Source organism: Fonsecaea pedrosoi (assembly GCF_000835455.1).
Source record: "Fonsecaea pedrosoi CBS 271.37 unplaced genomic scaffold supercont1.6, whole genome shotgun sequence".
NCBI lineage: Eukaryota > Fungi > Ascomycota > Eurotiomycetes > Chaetothyriales > Herpotrichiellaceae > Fonsecaea > Fonsecaea pedrosoi.
In genome coordinates this window covers 2,758,307-2,777,669 of record NW_013550610.1, presented here as the reverse complement: position 1 = coordinate 2,777,669, position 19,363 = coordinate 2,758,307, and the positions used below count along the sequence as shown (strand labels likewise).

Below are 19,363 nucleotides of genomic sequence, written 5' to 3'. Positions count from 1 at the left end.
TCGAGTCTACAGAGAGATCATGACCATGAGATACAGAGAAGCCTTGAAATTGACGATAAAATGGCGAGGACCAAAGCTCAGGACTTGCAATTACGACAAGATCTTGAGCAATCTCGTGAAGACACAGCTACAGCGGTCATGGCTCAGCAACAGTTGCAAAGCCAGATAGATGAACTTGAACACAGATTGACTGGGGCAGACGATACCGTTCGACAGCTCAAAGAGACCTTGAAGGCCCTGGGCGAGGCTACGGCAGAGCTGGAGTATCTAAGAAAGCGACAGTCCTCTCTGGAGCACCTCAAAGAGGAGTCTGCATCTCAGATCCAGCAGATTGCGAACAAGTCCAAGGATATTGAAACCCTCCAGAAACAGCTCAAGAGCCTGCGAATTAGATCTACCGTTCTCGAAGAACAGGCGAGAGAAAAGGACCAATTCGCCGAGGAAAACGCTGGCCTCCACAATGACTTGAAGGACTTGAGGGCACAGATTTCTGAGAACAAGGACCTACAGGAGAAACTCCAGCAAAAAATCACCAAGATTGCTGTACTCGAATCTGCTCTCGCTGCTGCTCAGATTCAAGTGGCACAACTCGGCGAGCTAGAAAGAGAAAACTTTTCCCTCAAGGAGACCATCAAGGCTGTTACAACGGACCTTGAACGGTCGAAGGAGCAGTGCGCTCAGATTGCTCTCTTGCAGGAGACCATCACACGGCGAGAGAGTCAAATCACCGAACTGAGAAAGGACTTGGCGTCGTTCAGCAACCAAGCCGAAGAACTCAAGGTTCTTCGAGCCCAAGCTCATGAGAAAGAGGAGCGGTCAGCAGCCATACAACAGCAAATCCTTACTCTCGAAGGCGCCGAGCCTAACGGCAAACTTGATGGTGATGAGGCAGAACCCAGTCAGCCGCAACGCCGAGTTGCAGATCGTTCCGGAGGTGCAGAAGACTCCCATCACAACCAATCACTCCACACACATCCGAGTTCCAATGGAGGCAATGTTCAATATCTCGTTGGCAACAGTGCTTTGCCCTTGAGTCAGTCGGATTCAGTAATTGCTGCCATACAAATTATACCCGAGACACAGCTTGAAGTCCAACAGTCCCTACAAGTGAATTCAGATAGCCTTATACTATCTGCAAGCCAGGGCCAGGAAGATAGTGCCTCAGGCCTTACTCCAGTTCCGAGTGATCACGGGGAGGCTGATCTCGACGACGTGGTTAACCAAGGCTTTGATCCCAGTATGAGGCAGTACAACCGTGGTGAAACGCAAGTCGGGCCGAGGGGACGTAGCGGGATCAACCGCCACGAGGAGACTGCTGAGCGGCCCCCGTCCAGCTCATACGGGTCGCTGAGTGAACAAATGCTTCTAGATCAAGTCAGCGAACGTGGGTCTGAAGGTCCCGGCAGTATCGACACCGTTCAGATGCAACCGACCTTTGCCATGCCTGGAAATAGGGTAATGGTGAAGCAAGGACCGAGTCCCAGGAGATTGAGAAGCGAACTTCGAGGTTACAGTCATCGGTCCACTGCTTCTCCTGGCCCTAGCGTCGAGTTTCGAGGCAGTCGAGCATCTACACCTGTCATCACACGTGAGCGTGAGAGACATCGACCCAATTCGGCGGCCAAACGTCGAGTAGAGCCCGAGAATGATGAGGTCAAAACTCCTACAGAGCACCCCAAGCGTCTCAAGCGAACAGCTGCCAACCTCGAGGCGGGGAAGTTACAGCCCACCACCCCGAAGCAGAGAGTGGAAAAGTCTTCATCCCGAGGTGCCGTCAGTTTCCGCAAGAGCAGCGGTGGTGGTAGCAATTGCAGCAGCATCGTGGGAACGAATGCTCCGGGCCCTGGTAAGAGTAAGGGATCGAATAGACCTGCTCGAAAAGGTTCTCGGCAAGACAAGTACGCCACGCGGTTCGGCACTGAGACTTGATGCGAAACGAAGTCGTCAACAGGGAAGGACGTGGGAGTTTCTAAGGGACAGAGAGCCAAGTTACCGAAAAAGAAACAGGATGATAAAAGAGAGTCTGGGCGACCATATTTTGCAAGAAAGAATGGGAGAAAACAAAGACCCCAAAAAAAGAGAGACATCAAGTGGGATATACACCAGCGATTTTGTATGGACGCGACCACCATTGTTTCCTCGATCTCGCGGCCTGGGGACGGGAGGATCATGTAGCGGGATTTTCGAGGAGCTTGCAGAGATGGTCAGAGAGAATCATGGTATGATGTACGTGGAGGTCTTTCTGTGTCGGACTATGTGTGCTACTGTAGCTTAGTAGCTTAGACATGGATGTAATTAGGGCTATATATGTACCTCGTACTGTATGTATATACAAGCAGACATGGCAAGTCAAGAGATATAATTTGTATTAGAACAGGTCTATCTATCTATCCATCTGTACTTGGTACGCAGCAAGCCGTCTATCGCCATGATACCTACAGAGTGACCAGTGGACGGTAACAGTGGACAATGGACGCATCAGAACGTGGCTAGATATCAAGAGACAGCTAGCATTTCCATCGCAATCCTATTGTATGACATGAGATACGAGGCGAGGCGAGAGCAGACTTTGTGACTTGACTTGTGCCTGGTCGTTCCGGTACCGCCTCTTCGTTCCCTTACTTCTCTTCCCTAATTCTCAATCTGGCCGTTTGCTCTTAAAAAAAAAAAAAAACAAAAACAAACCTCATACTTGGTACACCGCGGCTTAGCTCGGCTCAGCTCGGCTCAGCTGGATGACCAATGCCACGAGACGTTTGAACTGCGTGCTGCGTGCTGCGTGCTGCGAGTCCACACAGAGACATACAAGTCCATACCGACACGCTGAAGGTGGTTGGTCTCTTAGCTGGTCGCTTCGGTTCGATTCGGCTTTTCCAACGACATCCCTCAATGCCTTCCTTGTATCATGCTGCTTGTCCGTCTGTCTGGATGTGATGATGACTGATGCTGAGCAAGATGTGCTCCGGTCGGCTTGGCCTCGATTTGAGCTGGTGGGTTTCACATGGTCGGCGGAGAGCGGAGATCAGTGGAGTGGGAGTGCGAGAGCGCGAGCGAGAGCCTGTGTTTTGGCTTTGTTGATCCGGGGTTTGGGTTTCGGCCAGATGATCAGAGCCAGCGTTGTTCGAGTGGATGCAGGCGAGATTAGAGAGGCTGTGGGAGCTGATGTTGAGACTGCCATGTGCCGTGCTGTCGGGATTCCAGTTCTTCAGCCCTTGTCGGGGTAAGACCTCGCCCCTCGTCGCCCATCTTGAGCTTGGAGATGCGCTGCCAGCAACGATTGGTGTCTCGAGGATGAGCACCCACTGGAGCTATCATGCTCATCATCCCAGGTTCCAGAGCTTGAATGTGTTTCCCCTTCCGCAGCACTTTGGCCACAGCTCAATGGAACAGACCGGTCCTCATTCTCCGAACCCAGTCTTGTTTCCCTTGGAAATCCCCGCTCCCCCTATCGTTCTCGTTTGGGGTCTCAGTTCATCTAAACAGCCTCTTTTCCCACCCAGGCCAGATTGAAAATTGACGCCACGGCCCAGCGGAGCCAAGCAAGGGGGATACTGCGACCCTCAAGTGTTGCCCGACACATTACATCTCAAACTTCTTCCCTCCTCTTCCACTTTTTCGGTCCCCCCCTCTCCATCCTCCCAATCATATCATCCCATAGCCATATCTTTCCCCATTCAAATAGCAAAGTATCCTGAATCTTCTAAGACTGTTTTTACTTCCCGCGCTTCTGCTCCAGAAACAGCACCTGCCGCTTGACCACAGGGTCGTACTTCATCATGCTCAGCGGCCTCGACGTGCGCGGCCGCACCATCGTACGGTAATACCCTGTCAGGGCCATGGAGATTAGTCGGACGGCGATCGTGCGGGATTTGGCTGTTCAAACGGGAATCACGGAGTGTTAGTTTTCAGTGAAGGACTGTAGAGCGAGGGAGGAGGGCTGGTTGACTGGTTGGGGGAGACAACAAAAAAAAAAAGAAAAGAAATAACCGCCAGGGACTGCATTGAGAGAGAGTCAAAACGTACCTTTTTTGGCCATTGCGCGAGGAGGAGAATGCTGCGTCTAGAGGGATTGATTGAACAAGAGGTCCGAGAGATTCGAATTGATAGGGAACACTACGAGTGAGCGAGTGAATGAGACGAGACGAATTGGCAACGCGGTCAGGTAAAGTGACCAAGTGATCAAGGTACAATCGACAGCAAATAATCTGGGGAGCTCCGAGAATGGGATCTTTGAGGTACCAATCGAGCAAGTAGCCGCCAAGCCTGCATAAATTGCCCTTCAGTCCACCGTGTTGTGTCGTCTCTGCGCTCATGTCTCCGGTGGAGTGTGTTGAAAGTGCCCATGTCGCTACTTACTCGTCATGTGCCTCGTATTGCTTGTACATGTACATGAGCCTTGGTTGCCACGCTTCCGTTGACAAAGTACTACGAATCATTGATAGAGACTGCGAAGAGTGTATGCTTTGCTGACGAGGCTCGCCATCAAGAAACCCATGCAGCCAGACATTCTATTGTGATGCATCTACAACATCAAGCATGCCCAAGTACCATTAAAGGTCAGATGATATGGCTGCTCCGCAGCAACGACTGTAATGCGTCCGTTCGCTATGGATATCAGGCAGAATTCAAGGTAGCGCCAGGTTCGTCCTCTCTGTCGAGGACAACGTGAATCCTGCAATGCAAGTCACAGATGCAGAAACCTCCGGATTTTAGGCCATCGTGTCTCGTCGCGTCGTGTCATTTTCCTTGTTTCCCGACCCAGCTTTTTATAACCCGCGATATGCATGATATGCAACATAAGGAATGCTATTCACAGCTCGTCAGAAGAGGTGCTGGTAGGTTAGAAAGCTCTTCGGCCGCACTCGGATCGGTCGGCATCGACGGGATATGATTCATTGATCACTGCAAGAGTGGATCCTGGAAACCTGTCAGCGTTCCCGTGGTCAAAGCGCACAATCTCTCCAACACTTACCCTGTAGTGCTTTTGACTGTTGGCCTGCTTCTCCAGCTTGGCCTGATACCGATTCTGCGCCCGCCTCTCTCTCTGTCTGGCTCTGATCTCTTCAGAGCGGACGTCTCGTCTCTGCTGGCTCGTAGCACCAAGCATACCAGCCTCTCCCCGTCTCATGAGACTATTTCGCGGAGGCGTGGCTGGAAGATCGACCTCGTCCATGTCTGCATCTTCTGAGCTCCCTTCTTCAATTAATCTCTGAGCACGCTCCATTCGCTCAGCGGCCGTAGGATAGTTGTGCAGATTTTGGCGGTAATATTTCCTCAAGCTTCGGTGGCCTGCCACTCTGCCACTGGGCAGATGCATTTCATGTTCGTCATAGAACACTGCATTAGTATGGTTGTGTGCGTGTGAGTGCCAGCCGTCTGCGTTCCGGTGCGGTCTCGGGTCAGTGTTGGAGTGATGTCTGTGCAAGGGAAGTCGTTGATAGGACAGTGTTCGATCATCATTCGGGACAGAGGCAAGTTCGTTGGTATCGAGCGAGGAAAAGGAAGAATCAGTTTCCCAGCCGTCGTCTGCACCGTCTTCTCCTGAACCCTCCAATTTGACGCCACCGTTCTGTCCCGCCTTGACTCCTTCCATTGCTCCGCCAAAATCCTCTTCGCCGTCGTCTGAATAGGTGCTGGAAAAGTCATAGAACTGGCCCACCTCGATCAATTCTTCCTCCGTCTCAAAGGCAATCTTGCAATGAGCCTTGTCCCTCATGTGTGTCTGCACACCTTCTGCATTTCCTCTCAGTTTGTGGCAGTATAGGCACTCGAAATTTTGGTGAACCTTCGCTTGCATATACCGGATCAGACCTTCCAGGTCGACGAGAAAGTTCTGTTCGGGAATGAAGAGCCCGTGGATCTTGGTCATGTGCATGACGCTGAGTTTCAGATTGGGGGAGTCATAGTTGCAGAACAGACACCTTGAAATAGGCATAGACGGAACTTCGGCCTTTTCTGGTGACATGGGATGGTCCCCTCGCGGTTCCGTCCCCGGCTGAGGGTTCGAGGGTCTCCGTGTGATTTCAGGCATGTCTTGGATGGAGGTCTCTTTTATCCCTGCAACAACCTGCTCGAACTCTGCCTCTGCTGTTGGATCTCGAGATTCAGAGTCTGGTATGGACTCCAGCGCGGAGAATGACCGCCGGCCGTCAGACCCAGTCATAGAACTTGCGTCTCGTGTTGAGCCTCTACTCTCTCTTGTCCTGTGTGCTTTGCTTGACAGGTGGTTCTGGTATGCATTTTCACTGTAGTACGTCTTTTGGCAGGTGGCACACACTTTTGCATAGGCTGCTTGGGCGGCGGCTGCGTTGTTGGTAGCCTGAGCAGCCAAAACTTTCTCGTTGTAATCTTCAGACGATACTGCGGGTAACTCAGCCAGCCTGCGCTTCAGGTTGTATCTGTGCCAGTCACTCCGCATATGAGTCCGTTGGGCATCACTGTTGCGGAAGGCGACCGCACACGAATTGCAGGTGTAGGGATGGGTCTGTGAGATGTCGGTGGGGGCCACTGTCGCCATGGCGGTACGGTAGGAGGTGGAGGAGGAGGGGTAGGAAGACGAGGAAGATGAGGAAAGGGAGAGTCAGGCAGAGGAGGTGGGTTTGTGCGTATCGAAACCCTGGAGTTGTTAGAGTGGTGAGGGAGTGGGATGGTTGCAGGTTTTAAGGATGGAGGCATGCAGAGTAGCGAAATGCTCGCTCGCTCGGCCAGTGGCGGGCTGGATCCGGTGGTGTAACTACAGAGAAATGACCAGGAACAGAGGGAAAAGTTTAGTGGAGAAATTTACACAAGTTTGTGCGGATGGTTGATTTTGTGACGTACGAATACGTTTTTGTGGTGGGTGCTGGTGGGCAGGCAAGGCAGGGGAGCCAGCCTTTCCACGGAGTATGGAAAGCCTCCACCTCGTTAGGCTCAGGGATAGGCTTTTTGCGAGGGGGGAACAAGGGAGAGATACCGATGGTCAGCCGCCGCCTTCCATGACTTCTGTGTTTCCTATTTCAGAGACGGAAATGAGCGGTTTGTCTGTCGAATGCTGCTCGTGGTTCAGATAACGATTGACGAGGGCCGCCTCTGTTCTCGGTCCTCGTCTCGAGGCGATAATCTAGATCAAAAGAGCAACCAAGCGCATGACAATAAACAGCCCAGTCAGGAAGTAGAGTTTCCGTGGATCGCGCAATGTCGGGTTCCTATTGCATTGTATTTTTCATCGGAGCCAAAAACCAGTCCGAGGGGCGGACGAGGCCAATTCTATCTATCCTTCTATCTGGGTATCACTATCATTTCTCATCAACGTCTGATGCGCCACCAATACCAAGTTACCTTATCCCTAAGCTGCTGCAGCCTCGTGCATTTTGCGCCAGACCCCTGAAAGGCCTTCTGGAAACCTTCCAACGCCACCCTCCATTACAAAACCCTGGTAGGCTGACAAATGCCGCCCACGTCAATAATTAGTTGACGCCCCTCCAAGCTTTTGCTTCAAAACAAGCATAAGGCCCCTGCCCCTAGCACCATAACCCCTCCGAGTGGATGAAAACTCCGTATTCGACCTGCAAGATTCACTGCAGGCGGCGTGCCTGATGTTGTAGCGGATGCTGAAATCGTTGCTGTTCCACTCAACACTTGACTTGATGCTGTCGTGGATGTACTTTGGTGTGAGCTGATCGTACCGGTCCTGCTGCTCCTGATCTCGCTGCTTGAGAGCGAGGACGACCGAAGTGTCGAAGAAAGTGACGCTGTAGACGAACCCGAGCCTAACGCTGATCTGCTGTCGGAGTTAGTTGCGGCGATCGTGCTACTTGCAGTTGAGCTCCCAACAACAACCCCAGAGCTTGACAGGGTGGTCTGCGATTGGGAAGTGATCAGGCTAATAAAAGACGAGCTGCTGCTTGGGTTGGATGGAGAGCTGGACAATGATGTGGTTATTGACCCCGTTTCGCCGGAAATAACGGTTTTTGACGCCGTGGCAGAGATGGGGGCGGACACAGAGCTCGAACCCGAAGTGGGGATGAAACCGAGGGGTGTTGAGGTAGAAATTGTCATGAACGACGTGTTTGCGGTCGCAGAGGCTTCCGATGCTGTAGCGCTGGAGCTCTGTGGAGCTGAAGCTGCGGAGCTCGGGCCTTCGGATGGTGCTGAGGCCGAATTCGAAGATACTGAGCTCACCAATGCGGAGCCTGATGCGGCTGTGATTGACGATCCTTGTACTGTCGCAGGCTGAGAGGTTGGCTCAGAAATGAGGCTGGTGTTGGTAATTGGAAAGCCCTGACTGTCGTAACTTGTTGGTATTGTTGGCGCCGCAGGGTTGATGGTAATGATTGTAGGAAAGCCTTGTCCGTCATAAGAAGTCACAACCTCAAGCGAAGCCGAGGCCGAGGCCGAAGATGATACTACCGATGGAGACGAATATAGGGAGGGAGATGTCGACTAGTAAACAGTTAGCACATGCGCACTAGAGTTCGAGCTGATACAAGATAGGAATCCACTGACTTGTCAGCCCAGAAATTGAAGAGCTTACCACAGACACTGCTGTGGCTGTGGCCGTTCCAGACCACGGCCAGCCTGTTCGCGTAGCATACACTGAAGAGGTGTCACCGCTGTTTCCAAAAGCAAGTGGCGCATCATTGGGCACGGAGGAAGTGACTGCAGGTGCTGTTCCAGTCGCAGCTGGAGTACCGTCACCTTCACTGTTGATTTGGCCGCCAGTCGAACTGATGGATTGCCAGGTACCGCTGGTACCACTGTAGGTGTATTGTGACCCTGTCGAGTAGTCCGTGACATGGACAGACTTCACATACATGGTGAAGGGCCCCGCGGAGTAGTCGGTAACGCCCCCGGCCCACTGAATTGTGCCTTCAGGGTTGGATGAATCACCACCAGCCCAAGTACCTAACTTGACGTACATTGGAGTCTGGGGATATTGGCCGGCTTCTGCTTGGTCTTGGGTCATGACTCGAACTGTGGTGCCATCGATCGACCAAACAATCTGGTCGGCAGTCCAGTCGATGCTGTAGGTGTGAAACTCGTCATGGTTGTTGGGTGCTCCATGAAATGCTCCTCGGTTGTAGCCAGTTGTTGTGATGCCCTTCCCAAAGTAATTGCTCTGGGCTTGTGTATTATCCCCACCTATCCATTCCCAGTCGATCTCGTCAAGGCAATCAGACTGCAGAATAGCGGCGCTCACTATTCCCGTTCCTGGAGCCGCTTTCACCACATAATCGACGTGGCCGAACATTATGTACCAATTCGAAGAGAGGGTAGGAGCATCGCCGTGCTGGGAGATCGTGAATGCTGCGCCGTCGGAGGTGTAGCTTACTGCTCCTGAGGCGCCGAATTCGCTCGAGGAGCCTGCTGTGAAATCAATGTCGACAGTCCTGCCGAGAGCAGGGTCTGCAGGACATCCACCTGAGCGCAGTCAGTCTTCGATTCCAAAAGCCGAGGTAGAGAAATAGACTCACTTTGTAGAAGAGGATTACATGACGAGTACGTCTGTGCTTCTGTGCGTGGTACAAGGGAGCAAAGGGTCAACACGGCGAGGACTGAGCCCGCCAGAGTGGAATACATTTTGTACAGTGTAAAAATATCGAACGCCGGAACAATGCAGCAAAAACTGAGCAACCGGAAAATTGCTGGGAGGATCAAGCAAACTCAAGTTGATGGCATGACAGTAATACACAATAAGGCGCACGAGCGTATATTCACTGAACAAGTAAAGAAGAGGATACTGAGATTGTCACAGTAGAAAAAGGATCCATGGCCATGGGAACAAAAAGTAGTCACTGATGGTTTCCCCGGCGAGGAGGCTGGTAGACAACGACGTCAGCTCTCATGGACAGCACCACAATCTCCTGACGCCAAAGCGGTAGCCGGGAAACATTTTCGACCATTTCAGCTAGCGGGATATCTGATTATTGGCCATCACCACAGTGAGAGACTTCTATTCACAGAAAACAACAAGATGGACAATGGGATTGGAGAGATTGAGGGAGGCTGGAAGCCCAGCTCGAGGCTGACGAAAACGGTCTTAGCCTTATCAGGAATAGCGTCGAATGTTGGACCCTGCAGCGGCGGCCGGAACGTGGGTGGCTGGAAGCCGTTCAATATTCCCGGCTTGGCAATTATCAAGCCACAGTGGCGCCAAGTGTCCACTATGGCGTCCCCAGCCTCCCAATCGGCGGTGTCGTGCACGTGTCACTCGCTGCCTCTCCGCTTCCTCTACCCTCAGCCTCGTTGTCCATAACGTGTCCCATTATCATGGGTCCAGCACGAATAACCCGTGGTTTGTTAAGTCTGCTTTGATTGGAGTGACATAGTGGTGATGCTTCGAGGGCCGGCCCACGGCTCATCCATCGGGTATCCTGGTGGCGTTGACTTAGCCCTCAACCGATCTGGACTCATTCCTCCAGACTCTTGAGTCCTCCTTCATACTCGGAAATGCCGCTATACTCCTTTGGATACTTTTCGATTATTCGTTTCAGTTCTTTCATGTGGGCTCGAGTCTCTGGAGTGAGTTCCTCGTAGACATCCTCGAACATCGCTCGGACCGGTGGTTTCTTGACTTTTTCTGCAGCTGAAAACTCTCGCAAGACTTCTTTGCGTATTGACGCCCTCGCTTCCTTTTCTTTGTCCTCGTCCCAGATACCCTTCTTTTCCATCCACTTGCGGAGCCGTGTAATGGGGTTGTCTCTTCGTTTCCACTCCTCTACCTCTCTTTTGGCTCGATAGGCGAAACTGTCGTCGCTAGTGCTGTGATGACTCACTCGGTAACTCATAGCTTCGACTAGGATGGGTTTGCAATCGCCTTCAAGGGCGCGTTTCCTGGCTTCCAGCATGACCGCCCTCACGGCAAAGATATCGTTGCCATCCACCCGGATGGTATCGATACCGTACCCTAATCCTCGACTAGCGATGCCATCTCCCTTGTACTGTTCAATGCTCGCCGTTGAAATAGCAAAGCCATTGTTGCGACAGACAAATACAATGGGACAAGACTTTGTGGCGGCGATATTGAGGGCAGCGTGGAAATCCCCTTCACTTGCCGCGCCCTCTCCAAAGTAACAAGCGACGATCCTTGGGGGCACATTCGGATTAAGGAGCCGCTGCATTTTCAACGCATATGCGGCCCCAGCCGCCTGAGGAATCTGGGTCGCTAAAGGGCTCGAAATTGTATGAACGTTGTGCTTTCCACTGCCATAATGGACAGGCATATTTCGTCCTTTGCCGTTATCGTCTTTGTTTGAAAACAATTGGCTCATCATCTCCTTCAGTGTGAAGCCTCGGTGCAAGAGCACCCCTTGCTCGCGATACTGCAGAAAACAAACATCCTCTGGTGTTAGTGCCGAGGCTGATCCTACCGCAATACCTTCTTCACCGGCAGAGACCATATAAAAGCTGAATCGTCCTTGCCGTTGTGCTTCAAACGCGATCAAATCCATAATGCTGACGGTCAACATAGTGCGATACCACTGAATGATTTCGTCGTCAGATGCAGATTGTGGATCTCTGGTGGTGTCCACAATATTACCGTCTGCATCCATTATCCTGTAAGTTGGCATCGCGTTCTCCTCGGCTGGATTCTGAAACCGCATGGTCGAGGTAAATTTACTCTTGAGAGCTCCTGGGAAATGCACTCTGGGGCCACGGAATCAGCAAACGAGACCGGGGACAACAACCGCGGACGGAGAAACGTACGAATCCGATCCTGCTTTCTGTGCAGGGCCGGCAGACCAGGTATCGCTTGCCCATCGTATCCCTGATCTCCTCAGCAGTACCCCATGTTTGTATCTGCAGGATGCCGCCAAGGGCCTCAGAACAGCTCGACTTTTCATCTTCACTTGTCAAAAGCAACGAGGCCACCCTAGACAATGGAAGAGATGTTTGATGCTATGAGGGTAGATTAAGAAGAGAAGGAAAAGTCGCGACAAGGACGACGAGGAAGCGTCGAAAAGGTGGAATAGGGACTTCGGTTATCCTCGGTCAGTGCTGGAGCAAGGAGATGCCGGAGTCGGAGGAAGTTGAGGCTGTTTCGGGCCCGTGCGAACTAGACTGTTTTGGGAATTCAGATTCACGAAAATTGGTCTTAGCTGCGATTCGCTCTGGAGATTGAAGTTGCCCAGCGCAGATTATATTTGAGCTGGAACAAATGCTTCGCCCGCTCTACCGAAGGCCTCAGGGCCTACGAAGCTGCTGTGTCGGTTCGACGTCGCCGCAACGATTCCTTACTACGAGTTCGCTACGACGCCAGCAACTCCCCAGTGAAAATGAACGCACAACTCACTTCGGCTTTGAGACCGTCTCAGAGACGCAAAAGGAGGCAAGAGGTAGCGTCTAAATACAGGTTATATTGGACTACATGCTTACACCTTGTTAGTGGGTGCTGTTTTCTCATCCGTCGCGTCTTCATATGATACCATGAACGACCTTATGTCATTGGGCATCCACCGCCTCTGGAAGGACTATTTCGTCCGCAGCCTCAACCCGGGCAGCCGAACCAGCGAAAAGGGCTGGAATATTCTTGATGTGGCAGGAGGCACTGGCGACATTGCATTCCGCATGCTTGACCACGCTACCAATGTGAATCTCGATGTTAAAACAAAAGTCACCATCGCGGACATCAATGCAGACATGCTGGCTGAAGGACAGAAAAGAGCCCAGGAAACACCGTATTGGACTTCAGGGCGACTATCATTCATGGAGGGGAACGCCGAATCCATGCCTTCGATCGAGTCGAATTCCATTGATCTTTACACGGTTGCCTTTGGGATCCGCAATTTCACCAATAAAGACGCTGCCATTCGCGAAGCATTTCGAGTCCTCAAACCAGGCGGAGTTTTTGCGTGTCTAGAGTTCAGCCATGTTAACAACTCACTGTTCAATACCGTCTACAAGAGATGGAGTTTTGGCGCTATACCTTTGATTGGTCAGTTGGTGGCTGGTGATCGGGACAGTTATCAGTACCTGGTTGAAAGCATCGAGCGATTCCCCACACAGGAGGAGTTTAAGTCGATGATCGAAGAGGCCGGCTTCGTCACACCGGGGAAAGGCTATGAAGACCTGACGGGAGGTATTGCCAGCATTCATCGAGGCGTGAAACCATTGTAAACTGGTTCTACTTGTCACCGGCCATTCAGACGGCGACATCGCAGCTATTGCGCGCATCCTCCTGAGAATTTGTGTCAACATAGCGGCAGCACAATACAGCAATGCCTACCTCAAGAAGAGGCGGATGTCAAGAAGGGTGCTCGGGTTCCTGGTTGACTGATCCTTCCAGTTGTCAGCCCAAGCCCAGGGAAACACAACGTCGACTTGGCGGTTGCCATGGATTGACGAACCACTTTCAAAGCGATAACACGACAGGCGAAGCAGCCTCTGCAGTTCTGTCTGTGCTTCTGTCTCGGTTGTCTACGAACTATCAGACAGACCACCGATCCCCAAAGTCGCACAACATGGAAACAATCGCAGCAACTGAGGAGACCATGTTTCTTTCTCTACAGGCAAGTATTTCACACAGGAAGTGCTGCTCGGTCGAGAACAGACACACTGAATGAACCATGCACATATTTACCATCACCATGTACTTTTATCTCGACTCCCAATATGTGGATAACATTACTGTTGGTCAAAGGCTTCTCTGGCCTGGTCAATTTAACAAGATACCAATCCCTCGAAAAGGCACCAAAATCTAATGCGCCTCCCGCACTTACGGTCCACCATTCCTCCCGCACAAGATCACCACCCATGATCAAGAGGAATGTTAGTACATATATACGCGGTACTTTATACAAGTTCCCATCTTGGTTACCTCGGTTGGGGCGGGCCTTGTCACCCCACAATCCCGCGTATCTATTAATTTACTTTTTGGCTCCAGCAGCTGATCGCTGGGGCTTTCGCGGGCCTTGTAACAATTACGACCCTTGGGTGACCCTGTTACGCCTGTGTGACTTAGCAGGCCAATGACCGGGGAGACATATCGCCACTGTCCCACAATCATACTGGGTGTATTATGCGCTCTATGTACGAGGTACAACACCCGTACACATCAGCATTGGCCCGCAAACCTGCGGCTATCGACCGAGGCTGGCTGTGCACCCCCTCCCACCTTGACGTGAGACTGAGACCTATTCTTGGATCTTTGGACTGGTCTAGTGCGCCTATACCAAGCAGATCCTTCACCTAGTGAACGCATTACTCGTAGCGCGGCCATCACCGTAGGGAGTTCTGTTTAAGAATGCAAGGATTTGTTCGCTGCGGAAACCATCTCTGAGCTCGACAGACAATATAGAGAGTCAGAGAGAGAGACAGAGAGAGAGAGAGAGAGAGAGCGCGCACACGCGCGAAGAAGAAAACGACAAGACGGCAAGAAATACCCCAACTGATCTTCAAAAGGACTAGGGATAGCGAACTGCTACTACGAATGCTACCTCGTACCTCCATCCAGACGTAAACTACATCATCACCACTCACTCGCCCACCAACCAAGGCAACAAACGCACCCTCCCGCACACCCGCACTCACTCATCTCTTTCGCCCGCTGCCGCATCATTGCGCCGTCGGGGATAGGCTTGTTCTACCATCTCAATCCCGAGAAAGAGACCTTGATATTATCATCAACAACCGGCCCATACCTTGGTGATACAAAACCCCAGCTTCCGCTCGAATCCGGTCAACCAGCGACACGACAATACTATACTCTCTTTGGCTTTTTCTTTACACACAAACTACACAATGGGCTGCGGATCGTCAAGTTTGAAGGGATCCGACATACCCAACCTCAACAGCCAGCCTACGACGGTGACATCAGCACAGCAGATCAAAAAGATCGGGACCAACTTCTCCGACGTCGATTATGATCAAAACGCCCGTCAGCGGCGCATGACGGAGTATGCGCCACACGAGCAACCTCCTCCGCGGATGAGGGAGGAGAGTCGCGACATTGGCGCGACCGAACAGAACACGGTCGCCTGGGAGCAGTGGCAGCAGGAATATCAATACGACACCCGCCCTGATCGCCCGGGAGAGAACTCGGGTGTGTTGACGGGCCACCACGGTGGGAACGACAGGACCATGTCCGGCAGCGGGCCCGCGGATCGGAACAACAACAACAACAACGATGGAGATCTGAGACCGTACCAGACCATGGACGGTGGTGACTGGGATAACCAGGACTATCAGCGACAACAGAGGCAACAGTCGTACGCCAACGGCGGCGGCATGCAGGACGGAGGAGGGGACCCGACGTCTGACATGGCCAAAAACGCATTCGCTACCGCCAACGACCCTGCAAACCCCAACTATCAAGACGGCCAGAGGGGAGGAGGAGGACCGCGCTACTCGCAGGCCGAAGGGTACAATCCCAATCCCAATAATGCTAATGATAACGACCACGACGACGGCGACGATCAGCAACAACAACAATACGATGGCTACGGTCGCAACATGTCCACGGCCTCGTACGCCAACGGCAACCCAGACATCCACGACGATGGCGATGACACGGGCGAACCCAAGAAGGGGTGGTTCAGCCAAAAGTTCCAGTCCTTCCAGTCCTCGCGGCGCCCGTCGGAATACACTGACGAAGACCTGATCAAGTACACGGGCAAGGATAGGACACAGCTGAGGGATTGGGCCCAGAACAGGCCGGGCGTCGGGCCCAATCAGGAAGCTGGGAGGGTTGGGACCGACAACGGTCTTGCGGCGGGGGCAGCTTGGAATTAGAAAGGAGTAGAATAGGATATGACAGGGCGCGGGTCTAGGAGTGGAAGTGGGAGTGCACGTCAAGGAATAGCATGCATGGCCTGGCCTGACATGGGTGGTCACGCCGCCGCCGCCGCCGCCGCCCCTTCTCTCAAAAAGTAAAAAGTGATGGCCTCTTGAGTAATTTTTTGGAAGGGGTTTAGCAGGTCACGAAACGAGCTGAGATGGTACGAGACAAGACGAGAAACACACAAAATAACCCATTTTTTCCCTTGTGGAGGCATGGATGAATGAATGGATCGCGGAGGCGACGAGGGGGGGCCCTTGTGGTCCGGGAAAACGGAAGATGGAGAACAACAAGAAGACGAGAGGCGGATGAGGAGGAGGAGGAGGAGGAGGAGGAGGAGGAGGAGGAGGAGGGCCGCGCATACATATTACTTTTTCTTTCTCTGCTTTCCCCTATTTGAAACCTGAGATCCGGCGTCTTGGTGCGACGGGTGAAAACAATGGAAAGAGGGGAGGGGAGGAAGACTCCTTGCTTGCAGTACATAATCTTTCGCATTCTCTTCTAAAAATCGAGAACAGAGAGAAAAATGTATCGACACGCGTGGATAGGTAGGTAGGTACATAGGTATCTTTGCCATGTATGTACCTATCTATGCATGTGTCAAATATATGGATCTGGTATATGTCAAAAGCTGAGGTTTCACGTACTAAGCAAGTACTGGGACCAACAGCTGGGTAGATATAGACATTTACATATACATATGATGGAAACATTGGAGTGTCAAAAGCGCTTGATACTGGACGCTGTCGGTACCGGTAGTGTATGTCACTGATGGATGTTAGGTGGATGTGTGATATGATCGATCATGACTCAGAACATGACAATTGCTAGGTAGTCGTGCACATGTATCATGATACAACGTATAGCTCTCTTCTCTCTTTCTAACTTGGTCTCTCGGTCAGATCAAGACTTCCTCTATCGCGGCACTGCGGCCTCTATCAGAAGAGGAAAACAACCACCGTCAGAACTCAAATGATCCAGGTGGCCTCACATCGACATTCTCCATCACCTGTGCACATCGCCGTTCTAAAGATACCATACTCTGGGCGCAAATCATCCAACCACTGCATAAACGCCGGCGCCAGCCTTTTTTCGGTTTTCCAACACGCTCAATCTGCCATCATCTCACCGTGCCAACTCCACGCGCTCTTGACGTCTCGTTTCGTCGTTGATGAATGCGATGCTGAGGCAGGCATTGACCTCTCTTTCATCACACAGGTAGAGCACCTCGCATTATGCCAGAACACAATTCCAGCACCAACCCGTGAGCTACACTCACTATCGTCATCGCAAAAGGTGCTCTTGGTCCCCTCTCGTCGTGCCTTTCCCTGTCACACGGGAGAGAACCTGCCTTGTTTGTCAGGTTTGGCCTTACATCGACCCTCTTCGAGGATGGATCAACTTGGCCAGATGGTTACATCACACAACTTTGTAAAAGTGTGCGGTGAGCTGTTCAACTGGTCGTCGGGACTTCCTTGGCCTTTCCTTTGTCGTTGTCCGGGTGTTGAATTGAGGTAGTGCTCGACGAACGAGCATCGTCTCTATACAGATGATTTTGCTCAATATACTCGACGACTGGTGCTGGGATCAAGTATTGTACGCTCATGCCTCTCCTCAGGAAAAGTCTTATCTTTGTGCTGCTGACGTCATTCTGTATGAGTTGCTGGATAACGTGGATATTGTCACGGTAGTTTTGCAAACTGGCCAGGGCTTCGTCGATGTCGGTGCCGGATCTTTCAATGATAAAAGTGCCATATCTTCCGAGAATGTGATCCAGATCCTTCTCGCTCCAAATGCCTGGGGTGGACATGGTCTGGATCAGATCGGCCCCAGCGAGGAGCGATATCTTGACGGGTTTCCGGGTCCCATTTCCAGTGTCAATACCCTTCCGGATGACGTTGATTTCATGGTCGAAATGATCCAAGACCTTTGCCGTTGGCTGGTATTCCTTCTTTTCAGCTTCCCACGGGTCAACCATGAGCCAGCTGGAGGCTTTATCAATTGCGAGTTGGCACATGGCGACTCTAGGAGGATCTGTCAGCAATGGAGAGTACGTTACGCCGGAGCTCGGCTTGCATACCTGTGTTCCGCTGGAGCAAGGCCCTGCTTCTTGTAGGCGTCCGACACAGGAGACAGGTATCCGCCGATCATCTCGTAGTCCGTGTTGTGCTTGACGTAGTCGGCAGCCATGACAAACATACGCAGGTGTAGGAAGGTAATTGGTGAGAAGGAACCGCAGGCAACCAGCAGAAGAGGTGTTTTTTCTGGGTCATCCATCTTCTTCTTCAGGCGGGAGTCGGGGAAGCGGTATTCGTCCATCTCGTCGCCGTCACCAGTGATGGTTTGCAGAACGGTCGACCGTGTCTGAACGAAGGTGTTCTTTGTCCTTGGAAAGCCTCGACGGGAGTGCGCAGGAGACAGGAAGATGGCCGAGGGTAGAGGTGATTTGTCAGAGCGAGGGATACTACTCGTATCTATGAGGGTGGATGAGCCGGATAGCGGGGCTCTTGCGCCTTGCGTAGGTTTTGGAAATGCAGCCAAATACCTGCGCAAAGATCTGTTTATGATTGAGTAGGATGGAAGGAAGGGAATGTGAGGGCGACTCAGCATCTCAGGGCACCATTGCCCGGGTAGAGAGTTTTGTCGGAGGGGCGGCGTGGGCAGTGAGGTCCGGCTTCGGCTATATGGAGTGGAGGAAGTGAGGAGGAAAATAATAATCCCAAGGAACGAGCTGCAGATTTTGCCAGCAGCGAGAACGAGCTGGTTTTCAAAGTGGGAGAAGGGTCTGGGTCGATCTCCGAGCGGCCTGAGGAGCAGCTTTTCCCAGCCAGCCTAGCCTGGCAGCCTAGCCCGCCGGGCCTAGGTTGAGTAATTCCTCAATGTAGTGTAAAAGCAGATGGAGAGTTTTTGCTAGTGCGCGGCCGGCTTTGGACTTTGGAGAAGGGTTCGTTGACTTCTGCTGTGAGAAGTGGGGTGTATGAAGTGTGGCAGTGAGGATGGAGAAGCTGACGAGCAGATGGCGTAATTGTTGATACAAATACTGTAGTCACAGCAGAGACAAAAGATGGGCGTGAAGGGACCGCACTTGACAATCTGATTTTCATACTGTTTTCCACAGAACCATCATGATTACCAGGAGAAGTACAATATCTAGGATTAATATTTGCCATAATGATGGCAGGCGGTGCAGGGCAACGATGATGTTATGAGATGACGACGAATCAAGGTAGGAAATTTGCCTGCGACACATCAAATTACCCATCAGGCTATCAAAACCAGTGTAGGACAAGATGCTGGTTGTTGAGCATTCCCATTCGCCTCGCTCGCATGGATGAGCCTGACTAAATCTGGCGTCATGCGAGTTTCCTGTGAGATGGACTTGAGCAGTTGGCCAGAGTGATCATGCATGACAAGAGTCGCCTCTATATGATGGGTTGTTCAAGGCATCACCTTCAGCTTCTGTAAACTGCTACCCTGTTGGACGTAGGCCCAAGGCTGCTGGGAGGCGGACACTGAGGTTCACTCAGCTAGGTTGGATGGGAGGAAGAGCGTCATATCTTATATACTCTGAGACGCCTATAAGCAGGAGGGGCGAACCCCCCTTTCCCC

General features: G+C 52.0%; 8 protein-coding genes across 8 annotated transcripts; 3 read left to right on the top strand and 5 right to left on the bottom strand.

The window, feature by feature from the left end:
- Positions 1-60: 60 nt before the first annotated feature.
- Positions 61-1,929, top strand: Z517_09841 (uncharacterized protein; the record flags this gene model as incomplete). The annotated part of the gene is made up of 1 exon (XM_013425749.1): positions 61-1,929. One exon carries the CDS (start codon positions 61-63, stop codon positions 1,927-1,929), a length of 1,869 nt encoding a protein of 622 aa, XP_013281203.1.
- Positions 1,930-3,712: 1,783 nt separating this feature from the next.
- Z517_09840 (ribosomal protein L33) lies at positions 3,713-4,036 on the bottom strand (the record flags this gene model as incomplete). Its single annotated transcript, XM_013425748.1, has 2 exons — positions 3,713-3,873; positions 4,024-4,036. The coding sequence occupies 2 exons, from the start codon at positions 4,034-4,036 to the stop codon at positions 3,713-3,715; spliced, it is 174 nt and encodes a 57-aa protein (XP_013281202.1).
- An 863-nt stretch (positions 4,037-4,899) lies between these two features.
- On the bottom strand, positions 4,900-6,517 carry Z517_09839 (uncharacterized protein; the record flags this gene model as incomplete). The annotated part of the gene is made up of 2 exons (XM_013425747.1): positions 4,900-4,917; positions 4,973-6,517. 2 exons carry the CDS (start codon positions 6,515-6,517, stop codon positions 4,900-4,902), a joined length of 1,563 nt encoding a protein of 520 aa, XP_013281201.1.
- A 956-nt stretch (positions 6,518-7,473) lies between these two features.
- On the bottom strand, positions 7,474-9,558 carry Z517_09838 (uncharacterized protein; the record flags this gene model as incomplete). The annotated part of the gene is made up of 3 exons (XM_013425746.1): positions 7,474-8,421; positions 8,513-9,399; positions 9,453-9,558. 3 exons carry the CDS (start codon positions 9,556-9,558, stop codon positions 7,474-7,476), a joined length of 1,941 nt encoding a protein of 646 aa, XP_013281200.1.
- Positions 9,559-10,388: 830 nt separating this feature from the next.
- Z517_09837 (uncharacterized protein) lies at positions 10,389-11,822 on the bottom strand (the record flags this gene model as incomplete). The annotated part of the gene is made up of 2 exons (XM_013425745.1): positions 10,389-11,625; positions 11,686-11,822. 2 exons carry the CDS (start codon positions 11,820-11,822, stop codon positions 10,389-10,391), a joined length of 1,374 nt encoding a protein of 457 aa, XP_013281199.1.
- A 583-nt stretch (positions 11,823-12,405) lies between these two features.
- On the top strand, positions 12,406-13,095 carry Z517_09836 (uncharacterized protein; the record flags this gene model as incomplete). Its single annotated transcript, XM_013425744.1, has 1 exon — positions 12,406-13,095. One exon carries the CDS (start codon positions 12,406-12,408, stop codon positions 13,093-13,095), a length of 690 nt encoding a protein of 229 aa, XP_013281198.1.
- A 1,623-nt stretch (positions 13,096-14,718) lies between these two features.
- On the top strand, positions 14,719-15,708 carry Z517_09835 (uncharacterized protein; the record flags this gene model as incomplete). Its single annotated transcript, XM_013425743.1, has 1 exon — positions 14,719-15,708. One exon carries the CDS (start codon positions 14,719-14,721, stop codon positions 15,706-15,708), a length of 990 nt encoding a protein of 329 aa, XP_013281197.1.
- A 1,499-nt stretch (positions 15,709-17,207) lies between these two features.
- On the bottom strand, positions 17,208-18,073 carry Z517_09834 (nicotinate (nicotinamide) nucleotide adenylyltransferase; the record flags this gene model as incomplete). Its single annotated transcript, XM_013425742.1, has 2 exons — positions 17,208-17,778; positions 17,835-18,073. 2 exons carry the CDS (start codon positions 18,071-18,073, stop codon positions 17,208-17,210), a joined length of 810 nt encoding a protein of 269 aa, XP_013281196.1.
- Between the last annotated feature and the right edge of the window lie 1,290 nt (positions 18,074-19,363).